The sequence below is a fragment of the Pelobates fuscus genome, chromosome 7, assembly GCF_036172605.1.
Source record: "Pelobates fuscus isolate aPelFus1 chromosome 7, aPelFus1.pri, whole genome shotgun sequence".
Taxonomy (NCBI): Eukaryota; Metazoa; Chordata; class Amphibia; order Anura; family Pelobatidae; genus Pelobates; species Pelobates fuscus.
This window is the reverse complement of record NC_086323.1, coordinates 57,877,715-57,903,551: the sequence shown is the minus strand read 5'-3', so window position 1 is coordinate 57,903,551 and position 25,837 is coordinate 57,877,715. Positions and strand designations below refer to the sequence as shown.

The 25,837-nt window shown below is 40.5% G+C and overlaps 2 protein-coding genes across 3 annotated transcripts in view; one reads left to right on the top strand and one right to left on the bottom strand.

Annotated features, from left to right (window-relative positions):
* The window catches only part of AXDND1 (axonemal dynein light chain domain containing 1), a 59,437-nt gene extending 47,506 nt beyond the window's left edge, over window positions 1-11,931 (top strand). The window contains exons 18-25 of one of the 2 annotated variants that reach the window (XM_063427299.1): window positions 86-273; window positions 2,851-2,947; window positions 3,260-3,367; window positions 4,465-4,575; window positions 8,136-8,273; window positions 8,361-8,452; window positions 10,286-10,419; window positions 11,002-11,931. In XM_063427299.1, coding sequence (XP_063283369.1) covers window positions 86-273; window positions 2,851-2,947; window positions 3,260-3,367; window positions 4,465-4,575; window positions 8,136-8,273; window positions 8,361-8,452; window positions 10,286-10,419; window positions 11,002-11,093 — 960 coding nt within the window. In that variant the 3' untranslated portion in view covers window positions 11,094-11,931. Of the gene's footprint in view, window positions 1-85; window positions 274-2,850; window positions 2,948-3,259; window positions 3,368-4,464; window positions 4,576-8,135; window positions 8,274-8,360; window positions 8,453-10,285; window positions 10,449-11,001 lie in introns of both variants that reach the window. The other variant, XM_063427300.1, reaches the window with a different exon arrangement.
* Window positions 11,932-13,574: 1,643 nt separating this feature from the next.
* NPHS2 (NPHS2 stomatin family member, podocin) overlaps window positions 13,575-25,837 on the bottom strand; it is a 46,968-nt gene continuing 34,705 nt past the window's right edge. The window contains exons 6-10 of the mRNA XM_063428051.1: window positions 20,532-20,614; window positions 20,235-20,438; window positions 19,031-19,086; window positions 17,291-17,369; window positions 13,575-13,944 (exon numbers count right to left, since the gene is read on the bottom strand). Coding sequence (XP_063284121.1) covers window positions 13,669-13,944; window positions 17,291-17,369; window positions 19,031-19,086; window positions 20,235-20,438; window positions 20,532-20,614 — 698 coding nt within the window. The 3' untranslated portion in view covers window positions 13,575-13,668. The remainder of the gene's footprint in view (window positions 13,945-17,290; window positions 17,370-19,030; window positions 19,087-20,234; window positions 20,439-20,531; window positions 20,615-25,837) is intronic.

Genomic DNA, 25,837 nt, shown 5'->3' with positions numbered 1-25,837 from the left:
CTTGTCACAGTCCATTATACTCCTTAGAGAAGGATATCTGATCCTGGATTTTTACATATCTGACTGGTCCTGTTTCCTCTTGCAGGCTACAACACTTCACATAACAATGGTGCAGTTTATGGTCAATACACTCATGCTCCTGACTCCTGATTACTCTGCGGAGTCAGCATTTGTCACAGAGGCCGAGGAGGAAGAACTAACTCTGCAGAAAATACATGAAGAAGCACTTACATTAACACAAAAAGTGGATCATTTCTCCAGCTACATTATCAGGTAAGGCATGTAAGGGATTACAAACATAAATTGCATTTATAGTAGAAATATATCTACTACAATACTGCAAACATGCAGACCAGTAAATCAATCTATATCTCCTGTGTTTTCCTATATATTAACAAAGACCTATAAAAAAAAACCTGCATTCTTTCTGAGATACTGATCATATACACCGGAATAAAGACTGATTTGCAACTTGACAAGATACGGGACATATACTTAGGACTTATGGTCACCCTTACAATTTGCAGAGCCCCAGGCAGGACAATGTTGCTGCCTCTCGTCATCCACTCACACACATACATCAGTGACACATATATAACGAGCCACTTATAGACATCTGATTCAAATGTGTAACCGTTCTAATTAGAACACAATTATACCCTAGCACCCAGATGCATTCTAGTGCACATACATAAATACAAACTAGCAAAAAATAAAAAAATAGAATTGGTATTTGGGAATCAGCTAAGCATCTAAAATGGAGAAGATAAACCAAACATAGTGAATTGTAGTTGGATAAAATAAAATATGTGCTCTTGAAATGCACTCACAATGTGTATGAAAATCTGCGCCTTGTGCTGTCACATTCTTTTGCTGGAGATGTGGTCCACAAACAGTACGACAGCTAAAATTGATTTATTAAATGCAAGAATTTTTTAAAACAATATAATAAAAAATCAAAATGTTGAAATCTGTCCAACGCGTTTGTGTACTTTCTAAGTGACTCAATTAAAATATTAATGCAAACAAAAACACCCTTAGTTGTAAAGCAGTCACAACTAAATACAAACTAGCACTCTTGCGATTGTACTAGCTGGTATCCTTACACACACACACACAAACATACTAACTCATTCACATACATCCCAACTCTAGAAGTGGGACACCGGAGGGAGGTAAAGGGGCACGCCAGTGATGCAATTCCGTGAGTGACTCATCCCTAAAGTGTGCACACCCACCCGTAAAGTCTGCCTGAATTACTGGCAGGTCAGCCTGTAGTGTATGCGCACCAGTGCTTGTCCATGACGCAGGCCAGCACAAATATGGCAGACCGTGCAGGGTGCATTCGTTCAGTGAAGGGTCTTAATGCCTTGAACACAGCTCAAGCACATTTAATGCTCATACTATGCTTGTTGGGGACAGTTTCCTGATGTCCCCTAAAGTGGGACACCAAGGAACTAAGTCAGGACTGTGGAACATGACCTGGAAATCAGGCTTGTCCTACCAAAATAATTTAGGTGACATGCATACATACATTGACACACTAATATACACAGCGATAAACACACACTCACACACATAAGTTGAAATTTTATTCCCACTCTCTCTCCTTACCTTAGTCGCTCTGTACGTTCCCTGGTGAATAGTGTTTGAGGAGCAGAAGAACTGTGCACTAGGCAGCACAACCTTTCATCTTACTAGCCCTGTGGCTTGCTGTACATCAGATAGGCAATAGGTGCTGTGACAAAAGTACTCCTTTCCCTTGGTACCTTGTCCTGGGATTTGGGTGTTACACACAGTCTTTTCAGGCTTTAGAGACACTACACACGCTGGATTAGGTAAAAGGACTTGCTCTTTTATTGCGGTTCCAAAATAAATGCACAGTAAGGTATAAAAGGTTGTAACAAAATATATAAAACTAAATCCTTGCTCTTCTGAGCACTAACTAAACAAAATAATTAGCTAACTGGGTTGGATGGCTTGTCCATTTCCCAACATAAACAACCTTACTGTTTCAGGGTTTTTCAGCTCTGTTCCACTCACAGAAATCAAACACAATCTCCCTCCTTCCTTGGCAGGGGAGTACTTAATAGCACCGGTAATTGACAATCCTTTTCAGGTGAGTTAAATTAGGACTAAAACTCTGGAACTGGACTTCTCACCTGTAGGTTACAAGCAACTTCCAAAATGTGGAGTGGAGCACTGGCCCACCCTACTCTCCAAGTGCTCCACCCCAGGGCCCAAATATACACATATTTAAAGTGCAACATTCATTGTAACATAACACATTTTCCTGGGGCTAATTACACAAAGTAGGAACCTTGCAAAATCTGGGGAGGTATATAGATTGCCTCCAGCACAATTCCTTGCTTTCGGTCACAGTGTCAAAACATGACCTTGCAGCATTGCTGCCTGTTTCAGTGTTACTAGGCAGCTGGCAACATGATTGACAGGACCTCTGCACAGCCTGGACTGCTGTCTCTGGGCAACCACTGGTTAATCTTAGTAATATTTACTAAATACTAAGATCTTTAGCAAACTGATATGTAAATTGCAGTCACAGAGATACCTTATCAATATAGAGATAAGAAGGCTGCCTACATAAATCTTGCTGACATAGTAAGGGGATTGTAAAAAAAAAAAACATATTGTGAGAAATAAATAAATAAACTCAATACAACTGGTCCAATTAATTTTTATGTCTGTTTGTTTTTTTCTTTAGTCATACCACAGATACAATTTACAGGCACACTATTCAGGCATTAATAAAATTCATTAACAATTGCACAACAATCCATGGACACAATTTATTAGGACATGTAAGTTAAAATGTGTCTCTTCCCAACACAGCTGTTGTCAGGACCTGACAGATACTATTTCTCTGAAAGAGAAATCTCTAGTCAATGATGACCCTGAATATAACCTTCGGGAGATCGACACTATCAAGGTAAGGACTGAAAATAACAGAACTCCTGTTTTCAAACAGCAAAACCTGTATTAACATTTCAAATGACTGTTACATAGTTGCATAACTGAAAAGAGACTTGCATCCATCAAGTTTAGCCTTCCTCACATTTGTTTTTCAGTTAAAACATATTAGTGAATCATAAAAAGATATTTTATGTCCTCGCTCCGTCTGCCTTTTATTTAAATTTAAAAAAAAAAAAATTTTTTTTTACTTGGTTCATTAACATAGGTTAACATATGAAGGAAGATGACAATACAATTTTTTCAGAGCTTAATGTTTCTGTCTCCCCAGAATTCATGTAACGAGTGGATTGAAACCTGCCGCCTGCTTGCTGCTCATTTCACAGCAAATCCTGGCCCGTCAGTGACATTGCTCCCGCTAAAGGGCATCAGTCCTCAGGTACAAGCTCACTGTGAAGACCTACTTCTACTGTATTTTATTTGAGAGGAAGAGATGTTATCGGTCAGTACAGCAGAGTTGTACATATAGTATCCTGTGGGATGTACAGTATACAAAGTAAAGCAGACTCCTGGCCAATTCAGTGGTCAGTGTAGAAAGTGACACTGAAGACTTCTTGCGACCCATAGCTGTATTGCTCATTGTTACAAGCTGGTCTTTTGATATTAAGCTTTAAATGCTCTGTAATGCTGTAATTGGTTTTCAAGTTCAAAAGTAATATGAGTTAAGATAGAAAAATAATTTCACAGGTGCCAACATTGCATGTGCGTACAGGGAGTATTGCTTAAGTATATTATTACCAGCTAATATTTAGATGTTACACTGAGTATTTTACAAACAGGTTTTTAGATTATTCTGATAAAATGTGTTGGTTCTCAACCATGATATCAATATAAAGGTTGAGTTCATGATTGCCAACATGGTGAACCCAGACTGGATATTTAATCTCCACCCCAACTCCAACCACAGAAAAAATGCAGAACCTGCCAATGTGACCAGAGTTGAAAGAACCAGATCCAAACTAACAGATTGCTCTGAAATTATATATGTAAATTGGCCAATAATATTCATGGTGGAGCTGATGTTTTGAGCAGGGTCCTCACCTACCTACTGTTTCTGTATCATTTTTAAATGTCTAATTTATTGTTAGATTTCTCTCCTTTTATAAAATTGTAAAGCACCGTAGGATAAATTGGCGCTATATAAATACCAATAATAATACAGTAATAATACTAAAAAAATGCTTTTCAAAAGTTTTTAAATGCAGACAGTGTATGTGTTATCTTGAACCACGGACATTTAAATCCAGTCTTCTAATGGTTATTTCATTTTTTTTTCAGATGTGGATCTTAATTTATGTTGGTAGATAAAAGTAACAAACAGCATAGCAAAGAAAAACAAACAGTGCAGTGAAATACAAAATGGTCAATTTAAAATTTTGAGGTGCTACAGGAATAGCAAATATATATTTTCCTCTATACATTACCATACATTATACAACCAATCAGGTCATATATTAATATATACATTACTTACAGGATGCAACAGTAAGACATAACAAACTGGAAGAACAAACTGATGAGAGAACTCTTCAAAGTGACATCTTAAAGGAAGCTCTTCCTGAAGATAATGTTTTACCCACCCTTGAGGTAAGAGTGTATTTTTAACTTCCAGCCCCTGGCTGTGCACGTGTGTTTTTTTTCGTAGCTTTACATTCTTTATGATTGTATGATGCCACATTGTGGGATCTGCAAGATGTGATGAGCCATGAACATGATTTTCATAAAAAGACCCTCAATAAAGAAGAAATCAAACCCATCCTTGAGGCATAAATATATCACTTGTGGCTAAGAGGAACCTCGTTGTCTGTGATATGATGAGATTATGTTTCTTTTCAGAGAGTTATTCTATACATTGTAAATGACCAACCAAATAGCCACATTGCATTATTTACATAGAATGTAAAAGATCCTGTCTAGGATCTAGGGTGTAAATATTATAAGATACAGTATACACCCTGATCTTATCACTGGCAGAATCTGTCTTGTTTTATGGCAGCTCTATCTCACCCAGTTGACATCTCTACTCTATGTGACTATTGGATATACCCAAAACCATTTATATTCATTCTGTGCCATACCAAATACCCATTTGATTGTCCTTTCACATTTTTGGAGTTAAAACCATGCGATCAGTCACTGTTTGTTACATTTTCACAAAGGTAATAGCTGTGCATGTGTTTTGATTTATGTGTTCCTATGCAGTGCATGCAGGTCAAAAAACCAAACAATATAATCAGGTTTCAAATTAACTCAACAGTATACGAGTGACAAGATCACTCAAGGTCAGTGTAGGTAGTTGATGGGACAAATTCAGAAGCTATTTGGACAGGGTCAATGTATTCAATGATCAGCAAGAATCGATCTTAGGCTTTCTGATATTCTAGTGGTAAATACATCGATTGGCTAATATATTTCCCTTAAAGCGTACCCACCTCTGTTATTGATTGTTTCCCCATAATGCAGTGCTCGACATTTCACACCATATTATGCGCATGTGGTTGGATACGTACAGGAGTTTGGGATGGTGGCATCTTTTGTGTAGAAAAGGTGGTGATTAGCTATTTGTTTTCTATGTAGATTAGAGGAATTTATATTTAAAAAAGGAAAAATTAACAAGTAAATAAAATCTTATGAAAGATTGATTTCCTGTTGCATGTAGATTGCATTTTTGGCTACATTTAGGCATAAAATATTTCTCATTGCTGGTTTTCTTTAAATGTATCAGATCCTGAATTTTTATTCAAGTACACATGATCTTCTGTTGGTCACTATAGTTGATATAGTTCTGAATTCATGTTACTGGGAAAAATAAATCTGCTGTGTGTGCACAGATCTCAAGTTAAAATTATTTATGTTACGATATTGTGGGGGTACCCAACTTTGGCCTTCCTGTTGATTTGGATAATGCATGATTTATCAGCCCTGGGATACGGCATAAAGCATTATGTGGTGTCATTGCAGCTGATCAGAGTAAATTGCAATCCTTAATTTACTTTTTAAACATATTCCCTAAATTTTACTTCCAGGTGAAGGGCTGCTTGACCTTCTTAGTAACATGGATGACAACAGGTCAACATATTAAATAGATGTTTCAACACATTTACTCAGGTGGCTCTTAGTGTTTAAATATCTTAAAGGAACACTATAGGAATACAAATGTATATTCCTGACACTATATTTCTATTAGTACCATTTAGATCATTGGCCCCTGCTGTCCCCCATTAAAAAGGTGATTTACTCACCTTTTTCCAGTGCAGCACTTGTGTCATCGTGGCTAGCCCCACCCCCTTAGCTATGAGTCTCAAGTTTGGAAAGCATTGGGAAGCTATTGCTCATGCACAGCTAAAGACTGCGCTGCACCAATCAGCATCTCCTCATAGAGATGCATTAAATCAATGCACCTCTATGGGGAGCGTTTGGTGCCACCATGCAAAACGTGGAGATTGTGCAGCACTGACCCAGGAAGCATATCTAGTGGCCGTCTGAATGACATCCACTAGAGGTATTACTAGGCAGTAATATAAATACTTCCTTTTCTCTGAAATTGCAGTTATTATATTAAAGGAGCACTATAGGGTCAGGAACACAAACATATATTTCTGACCCTATAGTGTTAAAACCACCATCTAGCTCCCCCTGGGCCTCTCTTGCCTCCCTAAATATAGTAAAATCTTACTTGTATTCAAGCCTGAAGATGCTGGCTCTGCCCCTGTCTGCCTCAAAATAGCAAACTGACATCATCAGAAGTGTTGTTCTGAGCCAATCACAATGCTTCCCCATATGATTGGCTGAGACTGTGAAGGAGGCAGATCACGAGCAGAGCCAGCACAAGTCAAACACATCCATGGCCAATCAGCATCTCCTCAGAGGGAGGGGATACTGATATGTTGTGATGCACACTAGGCAAAACTGAGATAGGAAGCAGCTCTAGCAGCCATTTGAGGAATGACCAGTGAAGTTACAACTAGGCTGTAATGTAAACACTGCACAGCAAAAAGCCTGAAGGGTATGATTCTACTCACCTAAACAAATGCAATAAGCTGTAGTTGTTATGGTGACTATAGTGTCCCTTTAAAAGGCCTATAAAGACATACTATACACACCAGAACAACAAGATTAAGCTGTAATTTTTCTGTTGACTATAGTGTTCCTTTTAGTTAAAATCTTTATGAGGACCAACTCTAATCTACCAATGGATTTAATTATGCACAAACCTTTCTTAGATCTCTCTTTGCAAGGGGCTCCGTTCTTTAATGGGGTCTTAAGATTTTGTTTTAGCGTACATATATGGTATAGTAATAAATATATTAACTCTGCACATGTTCACTTTTCAAAACTGTGTGTTTAACACAGATGTGATGGTACAATATCAATATCTACCTATGCACCTGACACAGATTGCTGCAGATGTTTTGTATACCTTCACTTTAAAGTAGAAGCACTCACTTGACCTCCAGCCTACAACAAAACTGAGCAGAGCTTATACAAAAATGAAGTTGGTTGGGGAGACTGAAGTAAACTGGGATTTGGTGGACTCATAGAACAGCGTTTCCCAAACCAGTCCTCAAGACCCACCAACAGTCCAGATTTTGTTCGTATCTCCATTGGAATAAAACAGGGAAATATATAACTCCTGGACTGTTGGTGGGCCATAAATACTGGTTTGGGAACCACTGTCATAGAACACAGCTATTCACCCAAGACAGAACAATTAGTTTCCTCCTCCAAGGCATAGTTATGCAATGAGAACAAGGTCAAGCAGCAGACATTAGGGACAATAAAGTGACAGACCAGCAGAGGGCAAAAAGACTCTACATTGACTGGGACAACCACCAATTCATTCAAATGTGACTCAACAACCATAGGATCAGAGAGAGAGAGAGAGAGAAGAGATAGAGAGAGAGAGTGTGTGTGTGTGTGTGTAAGTAGACAAACACGAACCTTACCTTGAACAGTAAGTGGAAAATTAAATTATTTTTAACAACACTTTACAAATATAATCTGTATAATCACTGTATTACACATGCTTATTACATTGCTTATTTCCATCTGTTTGAATGATGTATTTTTCTGTGTGAAGAGAGTAAATGTAAGAACAGAATAATTTGTTTGGTACAAGTAGTAAAGCTTTCCCTTTACATTTATAGAGTCATAGGACACAAACCAGAAGGCAAACGTCAAAAACGAATGTGTCCTCTGAGCAGGAAATGATGCAGATCATAGGCCATGATGGAAACATTCATAAGAAGTCCTTAAAAGGGGAGGAATTTCCTATTTCCCATGAGGTAATTTATGTGTTCTGTGCTGTGCTATATGCTGTCAATGTACTTGCTGTCTTCTTAACTACCATTCATTTATCTCTCTTTGTACAGAGTGTATTTACAGTTAGCAGGCCGGGCACACCTCGATCCATGGATGCCTTTGATTCGCTCATTTCACTGGACCAGTTGCAGAGGCGTCTCATGTAAGATCCTCTAATTATAAACAATAACCCAGAAAATATTTCATGAAGACTGAAATGTAAAAGCTGCAAAGAGAACTAATTCACCACTAGAAGGCAGCACAGCAATGCTGTTCTATGTAGAAAGAAAATGAGCTTTTCTGGGCTCACAGATCGTGCCCATTCACCTCTACTGCAGCCCCAAACATCAGTCAACCCTTCTAGATGAGCTGTATTGTGCTGATGGCAATATCTTGGAGTATAGAGTAATCCAAAAGTCAGGAACCATCCAAATACTTTTAAATAGTTTAATATCTGATAATAAAAAAAAAAGATCAGACAAGACTGAGACTACATCTCAAGCTGTTCCCACTACAAGTTAAGATATTATTTGCGGTACTAACAAAACAAAAAACCCTTTATTAAATACAATAACATTACAATACGATACGCCACACTTGATTAAAGAGACAAAAACACACACAATGGTGAAATAGTGCATAGAACAGCGAACCAAAGTGATTAAAAGGGGAACCAATATGTCTCCGGTATATGATATTTTGATATTAAAAGGTTAAAGAAAACCTCAATTATACAATTGAAATATACAGGTATGTACCACTTAGGATATTGACATGGTTGACAAAGGACGTGTGGACAAAGTTTGACAAAGGATGTGGAGCTTTTATCAAGCTGCATGTTATACAGGTTCTACATAAGGAAAAGTAGTCCGTACATTTCCTTATGTATAACGTTTTAAAAATGGGTCTGCACATGGGGTCTGGAAAAACTATATACATTTTTTTAAAAGTGACAGCCACTTTAAGCAACCTACAAGTATTTGGTTCCTAACTTTTGCTTACCCCGTATAAGGTCAGTAATGCAGAGATCACTGTTATTTTTATCACTTGTTTAATATGAAGTATTGATTATTTAAAGGTACGTGGAAAGAGGATTGGTATGGGAATGAATTATGTACTGCTTAGAATTTGTATAGTTGAGTTTGAGGGGTGGGATGCTAATTAGCTTACACTAAGTTGATTTAGATAATAAAAATGGCTGATTGGAATCAATCTAATAAAAGGTGAACTTCAAACTGGGATCAACCCAAATGGAAAAAGATTCCTAGGTCACTTAACGGTGATAATGAACACCGGAATAACTTGTAAAAAAATGAATATAATGTAATTAATTGAAATTTGCAAGCGATGCAGCTATCCTACCATAGTACTAATTATGGAGTAAATCTATTTTACCCTGTGAGGACCAGGTTTTATATTTTATTTGTTACATCTTATTAATAACTCATTTAAATTTTCTACGTCAGTATGTGGATGACATTATTAAAAGTGATCTCTTTCCATTTGCTTTGTGAATTGGCTAGTACATTGTAGAGTGGGCTACATGCATGGCATTGAGGGAACATATGGTTCCACATATAGTCATTGAAGCTACTATAATTTTAGCTTCTAGCTCTGCTGAGGTCATTGAGTTATACGCTTATTCATTTACAGTGTCCCCCCCCCCCCCCCCCCACATGCCATATTTGCATCACAGCTGAACTTTAATGTTAGCATAATGCTATCAAATCCTGTTTTATTTATTCTTCTCCATGAGTCGGCTACACACGAGGAAGTCATTGTTGTAAATATAATTAGTTTTTACTTTCTGTACTTGGCATTTACTTCTTTGTCCCAGACATATAACAAAACGTCACAGTGATTAATTAAGCAATTGTAATATATATTTTTTTGGAATGATTAATGCAGCTCACCAAGTGAGCATTTTGTACTGACATGACATTTTTGTTCTGTTTTCATTTTCCTTCAATACGTTTTGTCCTTTTGTTCTGCGTAGGTCAGCAGAGCTGAGAGCACAGAACGCTGAAGAAAAGTCAGAGTTTTTGGATGAGCAATTGAAAGAAGCTTTACAAAAGATACAGGAGTTTGAGAAAATACATAATGAAGCTGAAAGCAGGGAGAAAACAGAGAGTAAGTATGTAATATAGCCTAAAACCAGAGTAGGTGTCTTTTTAAACCTTCGATATACTAGGCAAGATTTACTGCCTTTACTTTGCATACTATCCTTACTTTTCTTGTTGAGATTTATATACCTGCAAGTACATGCCTAACTGATGCTCCCACCAGTGAGTACTGTCAGCCAGCAAGCAGCAATGTGTGCAATAAGCTATGGTATTTAGTGTGGGGCAGTTAACATGCACCACTGCCTACTAGGGATTCCTTCATTTAGGGATCAGTGGGTGGATTTAAACCATATGCTGTTTCTCTGACATTGTCTGTCATGCCGTTCAGTAGATCTACATATCTTCCTGATCTAGATAGTCCTCCATTCTCTATCCAAACAATCTGAATATACCACAATAAACATAGGCACGTTATTTTGGATGTAAGAGAATTAACTGCTTCCAGGAATTAGGATAGAAAAAAAAATTTGAATCTGTTCCACAACAGCTGTCTTGGCTACACATTTCCTAAACACGTTAGGTTATTGGATAACCAGGCTTTGTTTCCACACATCTCAGTAACGGATGGTGTTCTTTATTTTTTTTCTAGATATTGCAAGTCCTGTGCAAACTACAGAACAAACAATCTCCATAACCCAGGTTAAAAGAAGACCAAAATCAAGCAAAGTGAAACAGAAATAAATATATTTTTTGTAAATTAACGATTAATGTTTTTCCAGTGCATTATTTTTGTAGTGTGAATAGCCTCTTGCGTACACCAACTATTGTACAGACTGGAAATGAGTTCTGACATTTTATGAATAGAATAATCGTTCAGGACAGAAAGCCTGCATCTGTCATTTTAAAATGTTTATATATAAAAATACACTCCAGGCTTCTTGGTGCAATGTTCAGTTAACGCAATCAAGTCATGACATTTTAAAAAAAATCTACATTTATACCAGATTTGTCTCCATCAGCTGGAAATTATGCAATTTAAGGAGAAAATTGAGAGTAAAATAACTCACTTTTTCGATTGTATTATAGCATATGCTTCCCAGCATTATTGCTGTATATGTGTTTGTCAGATGCCATGCAAAAATGTGTATCAACCCATCTCACTGAACTAAAGTGAGAATTCCAAATTTAGTGAATTTAAGGCCAAAGACGTCAAACTGGAAGCATAGCTGACTTAAAGGAACTTTCAATTACAGCTACTTTTATCTTTAAATTTGAAGTTCACTTTGAAGTCGTTTTATCAAGTCTGCTAATATGTTTATTTCCAATGTGATTAATCATGTTCATCAAACACTTGTGAACAAGGACAGGTGAGTTCATATCAATTTATAGTTACAAACAGGAATCGATAAATAGTGTATTAACCAGTATGCAAAAAAAGTAAGACGAGGAAAAAACTTTAAAAAATTGTAAAGCTGCTTGCACAGCAAATGACAGTAACTGGAAGAAGAATCAGGAGCCTCATCTGCGAGGTCTCATTTTTGTCCCATAAATGCCTGTCTAGCAGGACTTAATGGGAAAAGAAGTTAAAGGACCACTATAGTGCCAGGAAAACATACTTGTTTTCCTGGCACTATAGTGCCCTGAGGGTGCCCCCACCCTCAGGGTCCCCCTCCCGCTGGGCTCTGGTGTGAGGAAGGGGTTAAACTTACCTCTTTCTCCAGCGCCGGGCGGGGAGCTCTCCTCCTCCTCTCCGCCTCCGATCCTCCCTTTCGGCTGAATGCGCATGCGCGGCAAGAGCTGCGCGCGCATTCAGCCGGTCTCATAGGAAAGCATTTACAATGCTTTCCTATGGACGCTTGCAAGCTCTCACTGTGATTTTCACAGTGAGAATCACGCAAGCGCCTCTAGCGGCTGTCAATGAGACAGTAACTAGAGGATTTGGAGGCTGGATTAACCCATTTATAAACATAGCAGTTTCTCTGAAACTGCTATGTTTATAATAAAAAGGGTTAATCCTTGACGGACCTGGCACCCAGACCACTTCATTAAGCTGAAGTGGTCTGGGTGCCTAGAGTGGTCCTTTAAGCTCCCAGAGTTCTACTGAACACTTATTCATATGATGAGTTAAGCTGTGGAATAAGCTGATAGCAGTCATAGTTCAGCTTATTCACAGGCTGTTCTCACTTTTGTGAACAGGACTGCGTGCAGTAATTTTCTGAACTGCCAATTGCGCAGTCCATGGAGCATACCTACAGCTGTAGCAATTTTTTGCAATTTGCTGCAGTAATATATCACCAGGGGAAGAAAGATAGGACACAGTGTACTCGTTGTTTAGAGTGATCCTTTAAGGAGGTGCTGTCGTTGAAGAGATCTCTATACAACCACGTGTGCACTGGTTGTGCTAATCTTCCCCCCACCCCCTCTAATTTCACTTCAATTCGCTAATTACTGCATATAGCACATGCATAAGTACGGCTCTGCTGAAGAAAATCTCAAGTGCACATGTGCTAGTGCAGAATTTCTCCGTATATGCCCAAAGCATCATGGGGCAACCATGTAGTTCACAAAGGCGTCAAGTGTAGCAGAGGTAAGTACATTTTGTACTTGTCTCCTCTGCTTCCTTCACCCCCATCAACCCTGCAATAGTGTTTACTGGAGTAAGGAATTAAGAATTGCCAGTTCTCTGGAAGTTACAGTTCCTCTTTAAAAAATGTATTCTAAGATTTTTCATTTGAGATAAGCTTGGTATCATGGAAAATGGAAGTTATGTTCTTTTTTAGAAGTGCAGCTTTGGTGTCTTGTTGATATTATTTTAACAGGAACATAAAAGTACAGCCATTATTGTATGTGTACAGCAGCAGTAAAGGTACATTTTGTTTGCTGAATTCAAAGTATTATAATATAGACCATTTTGGACTGAATTCTACAACAGGAGATAAGCGTAGCTGTGGTAACTGATAACCACTCTTTCCAATGAAGTCTATGAAAAAATGGTTATTCACCTGCAAGAAATATGCTTATCTCTTACAACTGCATCTGCACATTTTGGGGGAAGGTAGGCATTGTTAATGTAATAACCTTTCCAAAGGCTGAATAAACACGTCTACCATTGCAGACTTTAATTATAACCAAATCTCAACCATATACCATAACCTTTATTTGTTCAAGATGGCATTGCTTTATGTATAGATAAACACAGTGATTTCTCAAAAATAACAAAATAAATAATCCCAATCCATCCTTTAGACAGAAGATACAAACATGCTTTTATGGTATTTAACTGCATATATCTGAGTAAAGTATTATTTTATTACATTTAAAGCATTGGAGAGTCATTCTTTTTGCCTTGTTCAGCTTCAGCATCTGACTTGGGTGGGTTTGAAGTTCCGCTGCTTTCTTGCAGTTTGGACATAGGGTTTAAGTTCATCAGATCAAAAGGCAAAGGTAAAAAGAAGGTAGGTGGCCTCTCAGATGTCATGCATTGCAGCGTGTGAAGGTATCGGAGCTGAATGGCTGTAGGGGATCCAGCTAAGGTTTCAGCTGCCAATTTAAGAGACTCAGACACAGCTTTTTCATTTTCTGCAGCAATTACCTACAGTACAACCAAATTGAGACATTAGATTTATGACACTTGGGTCACAGATATACGGGAAACATAAGCTTTAAAGTTTTGTTAAGATAAAACAGACTACCGTACTTCAAATTTGCCATGTGGTTACATTTGTAATTCATCAATTCCATTACCTCAATTGATTACTTTTAACTGTGAGCAACGACATTGATCATGCCATTGTCCGGGTTTTATGTGTTTTCTACGCCTGTGTTCTAGTGTGTATTATTATTATTATTTTATTATTTATACCGCGCCAGCAAATTCTGTAGCGCTGTACAATGGGTGGACTAACAGACACGTAATTGTAATCAGACAAATGGAACAGAGTGCACAGGAACAGCGGGATTCAATGAGCTTACATGCTAGAGGAAGTGGGGTATAGTGACACAAAAGGTATAAGTAGGGGTAATGAAATAGGTTGCTCGAAAAGTATTCACTGAGAACTTTGATTATTTTTGACAGTTGCAGAAGAGGAGTCATGGGGGGTCAGGGGGTAGGGGGAATGAAAACCTCCTAAAAGTTTAAATTATATGCTTTCCTGAAGAAGAGTGTTTTCAAAGATTTTTTGAAGGAGTGGAGATTGGGTGAAAGTCTAACAGAGAAGGGAAGGGAGCTCCACAGAAAAGGTGCAGTCCTGGAGAAGTCTTGGAGGCGAGCATCAGGTGTGTAAGTACGGACAGGGGATAGACGTAGGTCTTCGGCAGAGCGCAGGGGCCTCAACGGGACATATTTGTGTATTAGGCAGGATAGGTAGGTTGGAGCAGCATTATGTAGGGACTTGTAAGCAAGCACCAGAATCTTAAATTGAGTCCCCTATCTAACTGGAAACCAATGTAGGGACTAAAGAAAAAACTATTATAAATAGGATGGCGCAAATGGGAGAAGGATCTTAGTACATGCAGCAACCAACAAAAACAAATCTTGGTAAAACGATTTGAACATAAAATAACTTACAGTAGTGATGGTGCGCAACAACAAAAATCGTATTTACTATGGACCTCTTATAGAGAGTGAAAGTAGCCCTGTGTATATGAAATGAGGTGTATACAGAGTGGAAATATTATAACTAATTTAAACACAAACAGTGGTTGTGGTAAAACAAAGCACAATCTGTAGGTATACTTGCAAACATGGAAATCACTATGACACCTATTAAGGAGACAAAAACAGAAAGAGAGCTCCTAGTGCAGCATAGTAATTCACTTATAGATTTATAAAATAAAGCAAACAGAGGTGCCCTTAAGGTATTACACTCACAAGATGGGAGTGGTAAAAGCACCACTCATTGCTATAGCAAAAGGGGGGATCAGCCCCTAGAGTGCGTGGGAAACTTGTGAGGCCACTGAGAAGGGTATTGCAGTAGTCAAGACACCCAATTAAACAAACACATTGTATTTGCTTTGTTCCTAATATCCAATGCATTATTTGGTTTAAATCTATGCCACCCTATTCTTGTTTCTTGTACTCAAGTGTTGAACAACTTCCATCCACAAAAGTCATATAGCTACCCAAATGATGTGTCTGATTTTAGATATCCTTTTATTACTCAGGATACCGATCTTCAGAGGAAGTTAAGTCAATAACTATGGATAATTAGAGAGGCTGAATCAGGAAATCTTCGGAAGTTATACAGGACAGAAATGGGGATACCTTCTAAAACTGTAGGAATAAATAAGAACATTTTGTTCCTTTCTATGTTCATTGCTCCAGTGTTAGCAATATATTCCACAACTTTATGTAAACCTCAGTGTGTATCTTGCAGTTTCATTATGGAGATACATGATCTCCTTACATATGTGAATCTGTCTGTTGTAGACTTGTGCAACTCGTTTCGTTCCGAATGCAAATTTGGACGAATTTCAGAAATTCAAATTGCCGAATTTTGGAATGCCGAACCAAATTGCCGAAGTGCTTCGGATTTCTAAAAAGTGGCAAAACAGGAGAGGGTTGGGGTAGGGTTAGTGGTTGGGGGAGAGGTATGGGTAGGGTTAGGGTAACCCTAACCCTACCCCTAACCTAACCCTACACTTTCCTGAAGTCCCGAATTTCGGAATGCTGAACCGAATATTTTTCCCATGCACATCCCTAGTCTGTTGTAAATCATGCACAGCAAATCATGGTATAAATTAGTAATTTCTTGGTGCTAGAAGCAATACGAGAATGAGCAGTCACTTAGAGGACAATGTGGGAATCACCGTCTTAAATTAGTCTTTAAATGTTGGAAAAATTGGGGCCCTACTGCATCCCCGCTGACTGAGCAGAATTAAATTTGAATTCTCAGTCGTTGGAATGTGACAGAGCAACCTTTTTGGTAAAGTGGATAGCTGGGGCCATACAAGACTACTCTTCTCCTTCTCTTACCAGTGATTCCTACAGTGTTCTAGAACGGTAAATATCCTCTGTTGGTATATTGAGATATCATCCACAGTTACCGGAACTGGGAGCAGATCATAGTAAAATCAGTTACCAAATGAGGTACTTGGTTAATATGTAATAGATTGTAACACATAGCACATGATACACCTAATCCCCTTGGCATTACATTGCCTGTTCATTCTGTTAGATGTATCAGTTCAGCCATAAGTACCATGTGTTTAATTAGGTAGGCTGAGGGGAAATTTACTGAGATTTGACCAGCTACCAACCTGCAAAAAAAAATAAAAAATACTGATATAAACTAAATATTTCTGTAGGTTTAAAGATACAAACATTTCTTATTACAGAATTATTGTGACTTGGAGACATTCTAATAGTGTGGCCGCACTATACTGCAGTAATGTGGAGGAGCAGGGGGAGGGCCGCACTATACTGCAGTAATGTGGAGGAGCAGGGAGAGGGCCGCACTATACTGCAGTAATGTGGAGGAGCAGGGGGAGGGCCGCACTATACTGCAGTAATGTGAAGGAGCAGGGGGAGGGCCGCACTATACTGCAGTAATGTGGAGGAGGAGGGGAGGGCCGCACTATACTGCAGTAATGTGGTGGAGCAGGGGGAGGAGGAATGTTGAAACGCGCGGAAGCGCGCAACGTTATGCTGACGTGCGCCGCCGCCTGTCCGCCTTCACGGATCTACAGCAGCGGAAGGATCCCAACGGACTCGAGGGCGGCACCGCGGCTGCCGTGGTGGTGGTTGCCTGAGGCCGGAGCAGGTCGTCCGCCATTGTGAGTGAGAGGGTATTAATGGGAAGGGAAGGGGTGGGGAATGGGAATGTGCTCTTTAACCTACAATAATATGATGTATTCACGTTATGAGCATGCTGACACTGACATGGGTGAGCGATACAGAGTGTGTTTTGAAGCCTTTCTATGGTTCCCTTTGGTCGTACCTTCACTTTGGCTTGTCTCTGGGCTTCTGCTTCCACGGCCAGTGACTGTTTAACCTCCTCAGGGAGCTTCACGTCCTTACTGCAAAGACGGCAAGAGGAATTAATGGCAGGTCACTGATAAAGCCATAAAGCAGTCTGCCATATGTGAGTAACACAAGGCTGGATTACATGCAGCTTACTTTGTGGATCACAACTCCCACCAGGCGAGGTTAGGATCACTAGTCTCGCCAGCCGAGGTTGGGATCGCCAGTCTCGCCAGCCAAGGTTGGGATCGCCAGTCTCGCCAGCCAAGGTTGGGATCGCCAGCCGAGGTTGGGATCGCCAGCCGAGGTTGGGATCGCCAGCCGAGGTTGGGATCGCCAGCCGAGGTTGGGATCGCCAGCCGAGGTTGGGATCGCCAGCCGAGGTTGGGATCGCCAGCCGAGGTTGGGATCGCCAGCCGAGGTTGGGATCGCCAGCCGAGGTTGGGATCGCCAGCCGAGGTTGGGATCGCCAGCCGAGGTTGGGATCGCCAGCCGAGGTTGGGATCGCCAGCCGAGGTTGGGATCGCCAGCCGAGGTTGGGATCGCTGGGATCGCCAGCCGAGGTTGGGATCGCTGGGATCGCCAGCCGAGGTTGGGATCGCTGGGATCGCCAGCCGAGGTTGGGATCGCCAGCCGAGGTTGGGATCGCTAGCCTCGCCAGCCGAGGTTGGGATCGCTAGCCTCGCCAGCCGAGGTTGGGATCGCTAGCCTCGCCAGCCGAGGTTGGGATCGCTAGCCTCGCCAGCCGAGGTTGGGATCGCTAGCCTCGCCAGCCGAGGTTGGGATCGCTAGCCTCGCCAGCCGAGGTTGGGATCGCTAGCCTCGCCAGCCGAGGTTGGGATCGCTAGTCTCGCCAGCCGAGCTTAGCCCACTTTTTGCATCATTTACTTCAGTCTGCACAGGCTATATAACATAAATAATAATTATAATAATTATTATTAATAAACTGTATATATAAATATACTTATATTTTGGGGGGTGTAATCCAACCCAGGCTTGACAAACTGCTTGAAAGCTTTTAATAAAGGCTCTTCTTTGAAGAATTATTTGAATGCCTTAAAATTGTTTGCTATCATGAGAATAAGGACCGCCATAAGCGGTTTATGGGGAAAAAAGCATTGTCCTGAGCCTATAGAACATGTGTTGCTGCTAACTGATCCTATTTTCCTGTCTTCTCATGGACATCTTGTCCCATTGTGCAGTGGACCTGTTGGTGATATTACTAAAGGAAGTCCAGCAGCAGTTGCCCTAATGGAGTTTAATACTTTAAAAGCAGAACATGTGACAAGCCATTCATGTAATCATGTGTTAATTAGCACAGCAAGTCTTAGAGGGGACTTTACTGAATTGAGCAGGAAGTTCACTAACATGCATAGTCACATTTTGTGGCTTCATCCCCATGTCATCTAAAACCTGCTGTGTAAACAAAAGTTTCATGAAGCACAGTGCACCTTTTATAAACATGATTAATTATATGGCTTAAGTGGTTGTTTTCCATATAGAATAGTAATATTCTAACTTGTCTAACTACATTTTACAAAAATGCATACTAGCCCTATCTGGCATAATATTGAGGGAGTTGTGTTACCACAGTTGTACACCCCTGCTATAGATAATTAAAGACAGACAATGAGGGTTGTGTTATATTAGCTGCATATTCTATTTATTAAAAAAGGTGGTGCCTTACACACTTGTCTTTATTACTTATCATACCTACATTTCAGCTCTCTCCATTTTGATCCCCCAGTTACAAGTCACTGCATCCAATGCCACCTACAACAAAGCAAATATGTCACAACAGATATGGTGTCTAAATAGTGCGGTTATTGCTACCTGAATCTTTGACACAGATCATGCCCCCTTCACAATTACTGCTGAGCATTTTACCCAAGGGTGTAAAATTATTGAAGGAACACTCTGGACACCATAACAACTTCATTGGGATTGCTTAACCCCTAAAGGTAAGCTAGTGCCTGTGTGAAGTTGTTATGGTGCCCATTGTTTTTACTTTAAAATGGAAAATATAGGCATTATAACCACATAAATTTTTTAGTTGTTATGGTGCCAAGAGTCCCCAGGCTCATTGTGCCAGTAATCTGTGAAACCAATAACAAATGGCTTGAAACTTACGGTGCTGTGGTCCTTGTGGTCAGTTAGTATGATAATGCAAAGGTTCATATGTTCGCATTATCATACTAATTCTGAGCAAGTTTAAACATTATTCATTGACTAAAAGCCATCAGTTGACACTATCATACTGCTTAAACCTGGTATGTTGGAAGGATAATGCAGAAGTTTGAATTTCTACTTTATCAGAACTCACTGACTCGAAGACTTGAAGGACTGCAGGCAGCCGTCACAGCAAAGTAGGTGTCAAACCATTTGTTACTTGCAGATGTAGGTGTCAAACCATTTGTTACTTGCAGATCGAGCCCAGAGACTTCTGGCATCATAGCACATTGAATACACTGTAGAGACGATGGTGCATTAAGTGTCCCATTAAGTCAATTTACAAAAAAAAACCAAAGTAATAAGCTATTAGTAATTACTAAACAAAACATTTTGGAAAATTACAAGATTTCTAACACCATTCATACTATTTAAAAACCTGTCAACATATATAAAGTAGTTTTGCACTACCCATTTCTTCGTGTGTGTGTGTGTGTGTGTGTGTGTGTGTGTGTAATGATTAAATAATATGATTATACCTTATATAATAAGAGGATTGTACCTCTCCCCGTAAGTGTAGGATGGAAGTGACCCCCACTTTACCCAAGATGAAACAAATGTTCACATTTGTACAGTGTATCTACTAAAGGTTATGTCCTCAGTTTTTTTCTACTAATGTTGTGGATGTAGTTTGAGCCTATGTAATCATAATCACATAAAAGATAATCCACTGGTAAAACCTAGACTCTGACCTTTACTTCTTCTCCAATGGTCTTTCTCTCCAACAAGATATCCAAAAATGCTTTATGTGCCAGAAGGCGTTTCATTGTAGTTTGGACCAGGAGTTGGAGAGCAGTGGATGTAGTGCTCACGTTGGTCATGAAAAGAGAAGGGTTTTCTAATCGGTAGTAGCAGACAGCATCAATCTCCAATGTTATAAGGTCCTTAGTCACAATCTTTATAGAGAAGATACAAAACAAGTCAGGAAAAGAAGCAGACAGACAAGTGTTTGTGGAGGATATATATTATGAAGTTCATAGATGATTTACCTGATGAAATGGAACCTCAAATGTCTTTAGACGCAAGTCCAGTTTGTGGCACTTGTCCAAACAAGGAAGATAAAAGAAGAGACCTGAGGAAGAAAATAGTATAATGTATATTCCCTATCAGAACCTAGGGATCGAGGGAAACACATCAGTTTTATTTCACTAGTACAATTAAAGAAGATATCTATACCAGCTACATATCAGACTGGTCCCACCAGAACCAAATTGTGAGTCAGAACCCTGATGTTTAATATATACCAAATAAAAGTAGTCCAGTTGCTTCTTTCAACCTGTATTTAGACTTGTCATTGAGGTATGTACGATATGTCTCTAAACACAGTAAGAAACGTCAAGATAACCTTTTGACTTTCCATTAGTAAATCAGACTGGTCCCATAAACATGGGCAGTCCAGAATCAAATGCAGGTTCACTCTGAATAATGTTCAGACAATAATTTTGAATTCTGATAGGTCCTGGCATTGAGCAAGTTTATCCATTTGTGACTGTGACAAACTCCCCTCTCCTCATGAGTTTGCCACGAGCTCTTGGAGGAGCTTGCTTGCCAGTCACCTGCCCACAGACTATGGGCCCTGTAATATACAATGAAAAGGCTCCATTCGTGTATTTGGACTATATGGTTCGGTAAATGAACAGCCGCACGAACCGGAGACCACCCGGCAGCTTGTTAAGTCTAATTGCTACTTTGTAGCAATTTCCACCGAAGTGTTCTAAGTGTTCGTCGGGGTGGCTGCATTTCCTGTGGGGGACCACGAGGTGGGGGACCATCTTGTTCGCGTGAACACAGACAGCTGTGTTTGGTTGTCAAGTTCATGGAACTATTTTCGGACACTGAAACTCCTGAACGCCACTGGACTTCCATGATTGCCTGTGTTCGGTTTTATAACACTTAGAAAGACACTGTTCGGTGGAAATGTGCCTACGAACAAGGGGAACAAGTTCCAGGGTAAGAATATTGACTCTGTTCGGTTTTAAACTACCGAACTAGACTGACCACTAGCCCTGATTTAATGGAACTGTTTTGGGCAGGTGCCTCGTGTGCGGTCGGTCAAATTAAGACATTTTTGGATATGTTGGTCACCCAGATCTGGGCTATCAGGGGATATGTTATGTAATTTGAAGGTATTTTGGGGGTGTTTGTGAAATGTGTGTTTTTTGTGCCTGGATATAATTGAGTTTTGTACAGTTCCTAACTCCACTATCTCCCAGGCATAGTGGAGGGATTATCCTGTTTTCTGTGGAAGTGTCATGGGTGTGTTTACTGTGACTCCAAAATGTATAAAAGCAGGTCACCTGGCCATATTAAAGGTATTCCAGCTTGTACTCCCTGAACCATGTGTCATACATATGGTTACTGGGAGGGGAAAGGGCTACTCTTTAATCACTGTTCCAGTGTGGAGGATTCAACGGGGAAAGTCCTTGTAAGGACTAGAGCTCCCAGGCCTGAGTGTTGTCCAGTGCCTGGGTGCTGCTAGAGCAAGTTCCCCATTTGGCTCCAGGAGGGAGCGGTTCCAGCTGCGATAGCGGCTATACGAACCGCTACGGTCGGCAACAAAAAAAATCAGGCAGGTAATACCTGCTACCGACATTGAGCTGTCATACTGGCTCTTAGGATTATTGCTTGCGAACTCAAAAATTAAGTGATGTTGCGTAGTGCGTATCCAGCAGCCCTGCGTGGCTCATACCGCTGCGGGTGCGTGAGGAGGCTGACGGAGTATAATGCAAGGGAATATTTGGTGCCTAATATCATTCCACTCGCTTTCCCTATGAAGACACACAACAATATCTGTGAGTTATGAAAACTATAAGGTTAACTTTCCCTCAAGATATTTAGAGTTAATAAGCTAACAAGCTACTTATTTATGTAGTAACTGATTTATGTTCAAATACCTGATAAAAAAAAAAAAAAATAAACCTGAAAAGTAAACCACTCATTAACCAGTGTCCATTTAACTCTACTGTTAATCCCCTACCTTAAAGCAGAGGAGAGGTAAACTTGGGAAAAACTTACAGTTTCTCCTGGAGAGAGAGAAAAAAAAAGAGAAATCCCCAGAAAGGGAGAAGAGAAGGGGAGAGAGAAGTTGAAAGGGGAATGAGGAAGAAAAAGAAAAGAGAAAAAGATCTGATACTAAAAGTGCTGCCCAGAAGAAAAAAAATTCTACATATTTTTTTTTACTTTGGTCACCCTCTTTGGCCAACTAGCAAACTGAAATGTAAAGAGCAAAAGTGTTCAGGAGTGATTGGACTGTTTTTTTTGTTTGTTTTCTTTATCTCTCTTTCTCTTTGATTATTTAAAGGGACACTCTAGGCACCCAGACCACTTCTGCTCATTGGAGTGGTCTGGGTGCCAACTCCCACTACCCTTAACCCTGCAACTGTAATTATTGCAGTTTTTTTATAAACTGCAATAATTACCTTGCAGGGTTAACTCCACCTCTAGTGGCTGACAGCCACTAGAGGGAACTTCCTGGTTTCTAGCACAGGAAACCTGTGCTAGAGCGTCGCTGGACGTCCTCATGCTGTGTGAGGACCTCCAGCGTCGCTCAAGACCCCATAGGAAAGCATTGAAATGATTTTTCAATGCTTTCCTATGGGGAGACGTAATGCGCATGCGCGGCATTGCCGCGCATGCGCATTAGGTTCCCTCGGCCAGTGGGCGAGATCAGTCTCGCCCACCAGCCGACGCAATGGATAGGAGGAGCGTCGCGGAGACAGCGGCGAGGGACATCGCCGCTGCCTCAGGTAAGTCACTGAAGGGGTTTTCACCCCTTCAGTAACTGGGGATTAGGGGGTGGGAGGGAGAGGGACCCTCCAGGGCCAGGAAAACAGATTGTGGGGCTAATGCCGGGGCTTTGAAGCGTGCCTTTGATGGATTGGACAATGTAGCCTGTGTCACATTTCGTGGATACTGAGCTGTAGAGGTCCCCTTCGTTGTGGTCAATGAGAAAAAGTCCCTTGGGGTGTCCAGTATGTCAGCCGCTTGTTGTAAGGTTTGTACCGGGTAGGTTGCCTCTCCTCCTTGTACTTGGAGTGTTCTAGGTGATCGCCATCGATATCGAAAGTTGTGGGTTCTGAGTAGGCTCGTGAAGGGTTGTAGGGACTTCCTCCACTGCATAGTGTCTCCTGTGAGGTCAGCATAGAATGTGAGTTTAATGTTTTCAAAGATGTGGGTAGAGGCCCCTTTCAGAGCAGTTTGTACCAGCATTTTGTCCCTGAGGGTTTGAAACCGTACCACTACGTCTCGAGTGGCTTTTTCCGGGACTCCTCTTGGTTTCGGAATCCAAAATACTCCTTCAAAGGTAAGGCTTTTTGCCTGTTTGGGCTGCAGGAGGGACTCCACCAGTCTTCTCATGAAGTGCGGGAGCTCCGCATTAGGTATCTCCTCCGAGAGCCCGCGCACTTTAAGGTTCGTGCAGCGTCTGGCATCCTCCATATGTGCGAAGCGTTGCTCCAAAGTAGCTTGCTGTCGCTTTAGGGCTTTTACCTCCGGGTCTAAGGACTCGAGGGACTTGGTGTGGTTTTCGGTCACTGCCTCCACTGTTGTCAGCCTACCGATCATGCCTGTAAGGTCAGTCTGGAGCGAGGCCACGTCTGCCTGTAGTGTTTTCTGGAGATCGTTTAGCATCTCCTTCAGTGTGGCCGCTGTCACAGGTGCCAAGCTCCCTGGGGTCTGAAAAAACTGCAGTGAGTGCAGCATATCCACCGCTCCTCTGCTCTGCAGCATCTCCTCCGAGGAGTCAGAGTAGTCATCGGTATCGGCGGACATCTTGGGCCCGCATGCACCCTGCGCCCTAAGGGTCATTTTTTTACATTTATTTTTTTCATGTCTGTTTTTTATTGAAAATTTTAGTTACAGTTCAAGACAAGGTTAAAGTGCAATACAAGATTAAGGTACAATACAGGGCAATACCATACGCACATTGTCAACAAAGCCTGTGCAACCTCTTGTGCTTAGATTTGTGCAGGTCCGCTGCTTGGCTCAAACATATTACAGGTACATATGTAAAAGCATGTCATGTTATCATAGTACCACATAGGTTATCATGTTAAGCTATCTTCATACCCGGGTCAGCTAACCTATACATCTCTCTTCTTATCCCTGTGATCAACCGGGGGCATCAGGCCATGCATGCTCATCAAGAGTGCATCCTCTCCTCTCATCCCCCATTTATCCTGCTTGCGTTACCTGTTGCTCTGGCATCTCTCGGTATATTGCTGGGGTTGCTCAGAGTATGTGAGTGCTAGTGTGGGCTCTCCTTAGCTCGAGACGATCTGTGCCAGTCCTGTGCCTGCCTTTGATTACTACTCCTATTCCTGTCTAGCTTCCCTCTGTACCTTCGGTTAAGGGTAATAATTTTAATGGTGTATTACTTACCACCTTTGACCAGAAGCAGCCTTGTAAATATGTAATGAAGGGGTGGGGGAAAAGAGGGTATAGTATCGGAAGTTAATGGGAAGAGATAAGGAAAGGTGAAGGATGGGAGAGGGAAGGGGGAAAGTAAAGAAGGATTTAAAAAAAAAAAAAAAGAGGAAATAACACCATAGAGTAACTTTATAGGTGAAGTTTATATTATGATTCACCCAATGCCTCAAGGAGACAAATGGTATTACCTAAGTTTCCAAACACTGAGAATCTAGGACCCAAAATAAAAGGGTCAGAGGTGATACAAATGCTATTAGAATACAGTTGCACATCATTTTTTCTGTGTATGTGATTATTGGTGTAAATTTAGTATAGAGTGTATAGACTGCTGGGAGAGAGACCTTTTATGCTCCAGATCTCACTGCACCCCTTTGTGATTGACTTTGATTTTATACTTTATATTTTCAAGTTATATCTGCACCCAGAGAATACTTGTCTCTGCATTTTATATATTCTACCTTTACTTTTTCATTGGAATAAAGTGATTTTTATGAACATACCATTGTGGTCCTGTTGATCATTATATACCTCATACCTGGTTACCATTTTTTTGTGTACTAGATTATTATCTACGTGGATTCTAGTTTGTTACTAGAGTAGTTCAATAGGCAAGTTCCTTGGCTGTTTGATAGCAAGGACTTTTATACTTGGCCTTCTTAAGAGCTAATCATTTCTGGGCTATTGAACTATCTCAGTATATTATTGGTGTTTACAGATAAGCAGAAGAGATCCCTGACTTTGTGCCCATAGGAGGTTTCCTGCTTAGCTTGGACTTATACTGATACATTGGAAACCTTTTTGGACCAAATTATTAATAATTTATCTGCTGTATCAATCAAGGCTGGTATTTGAGTATACAAGACATAAT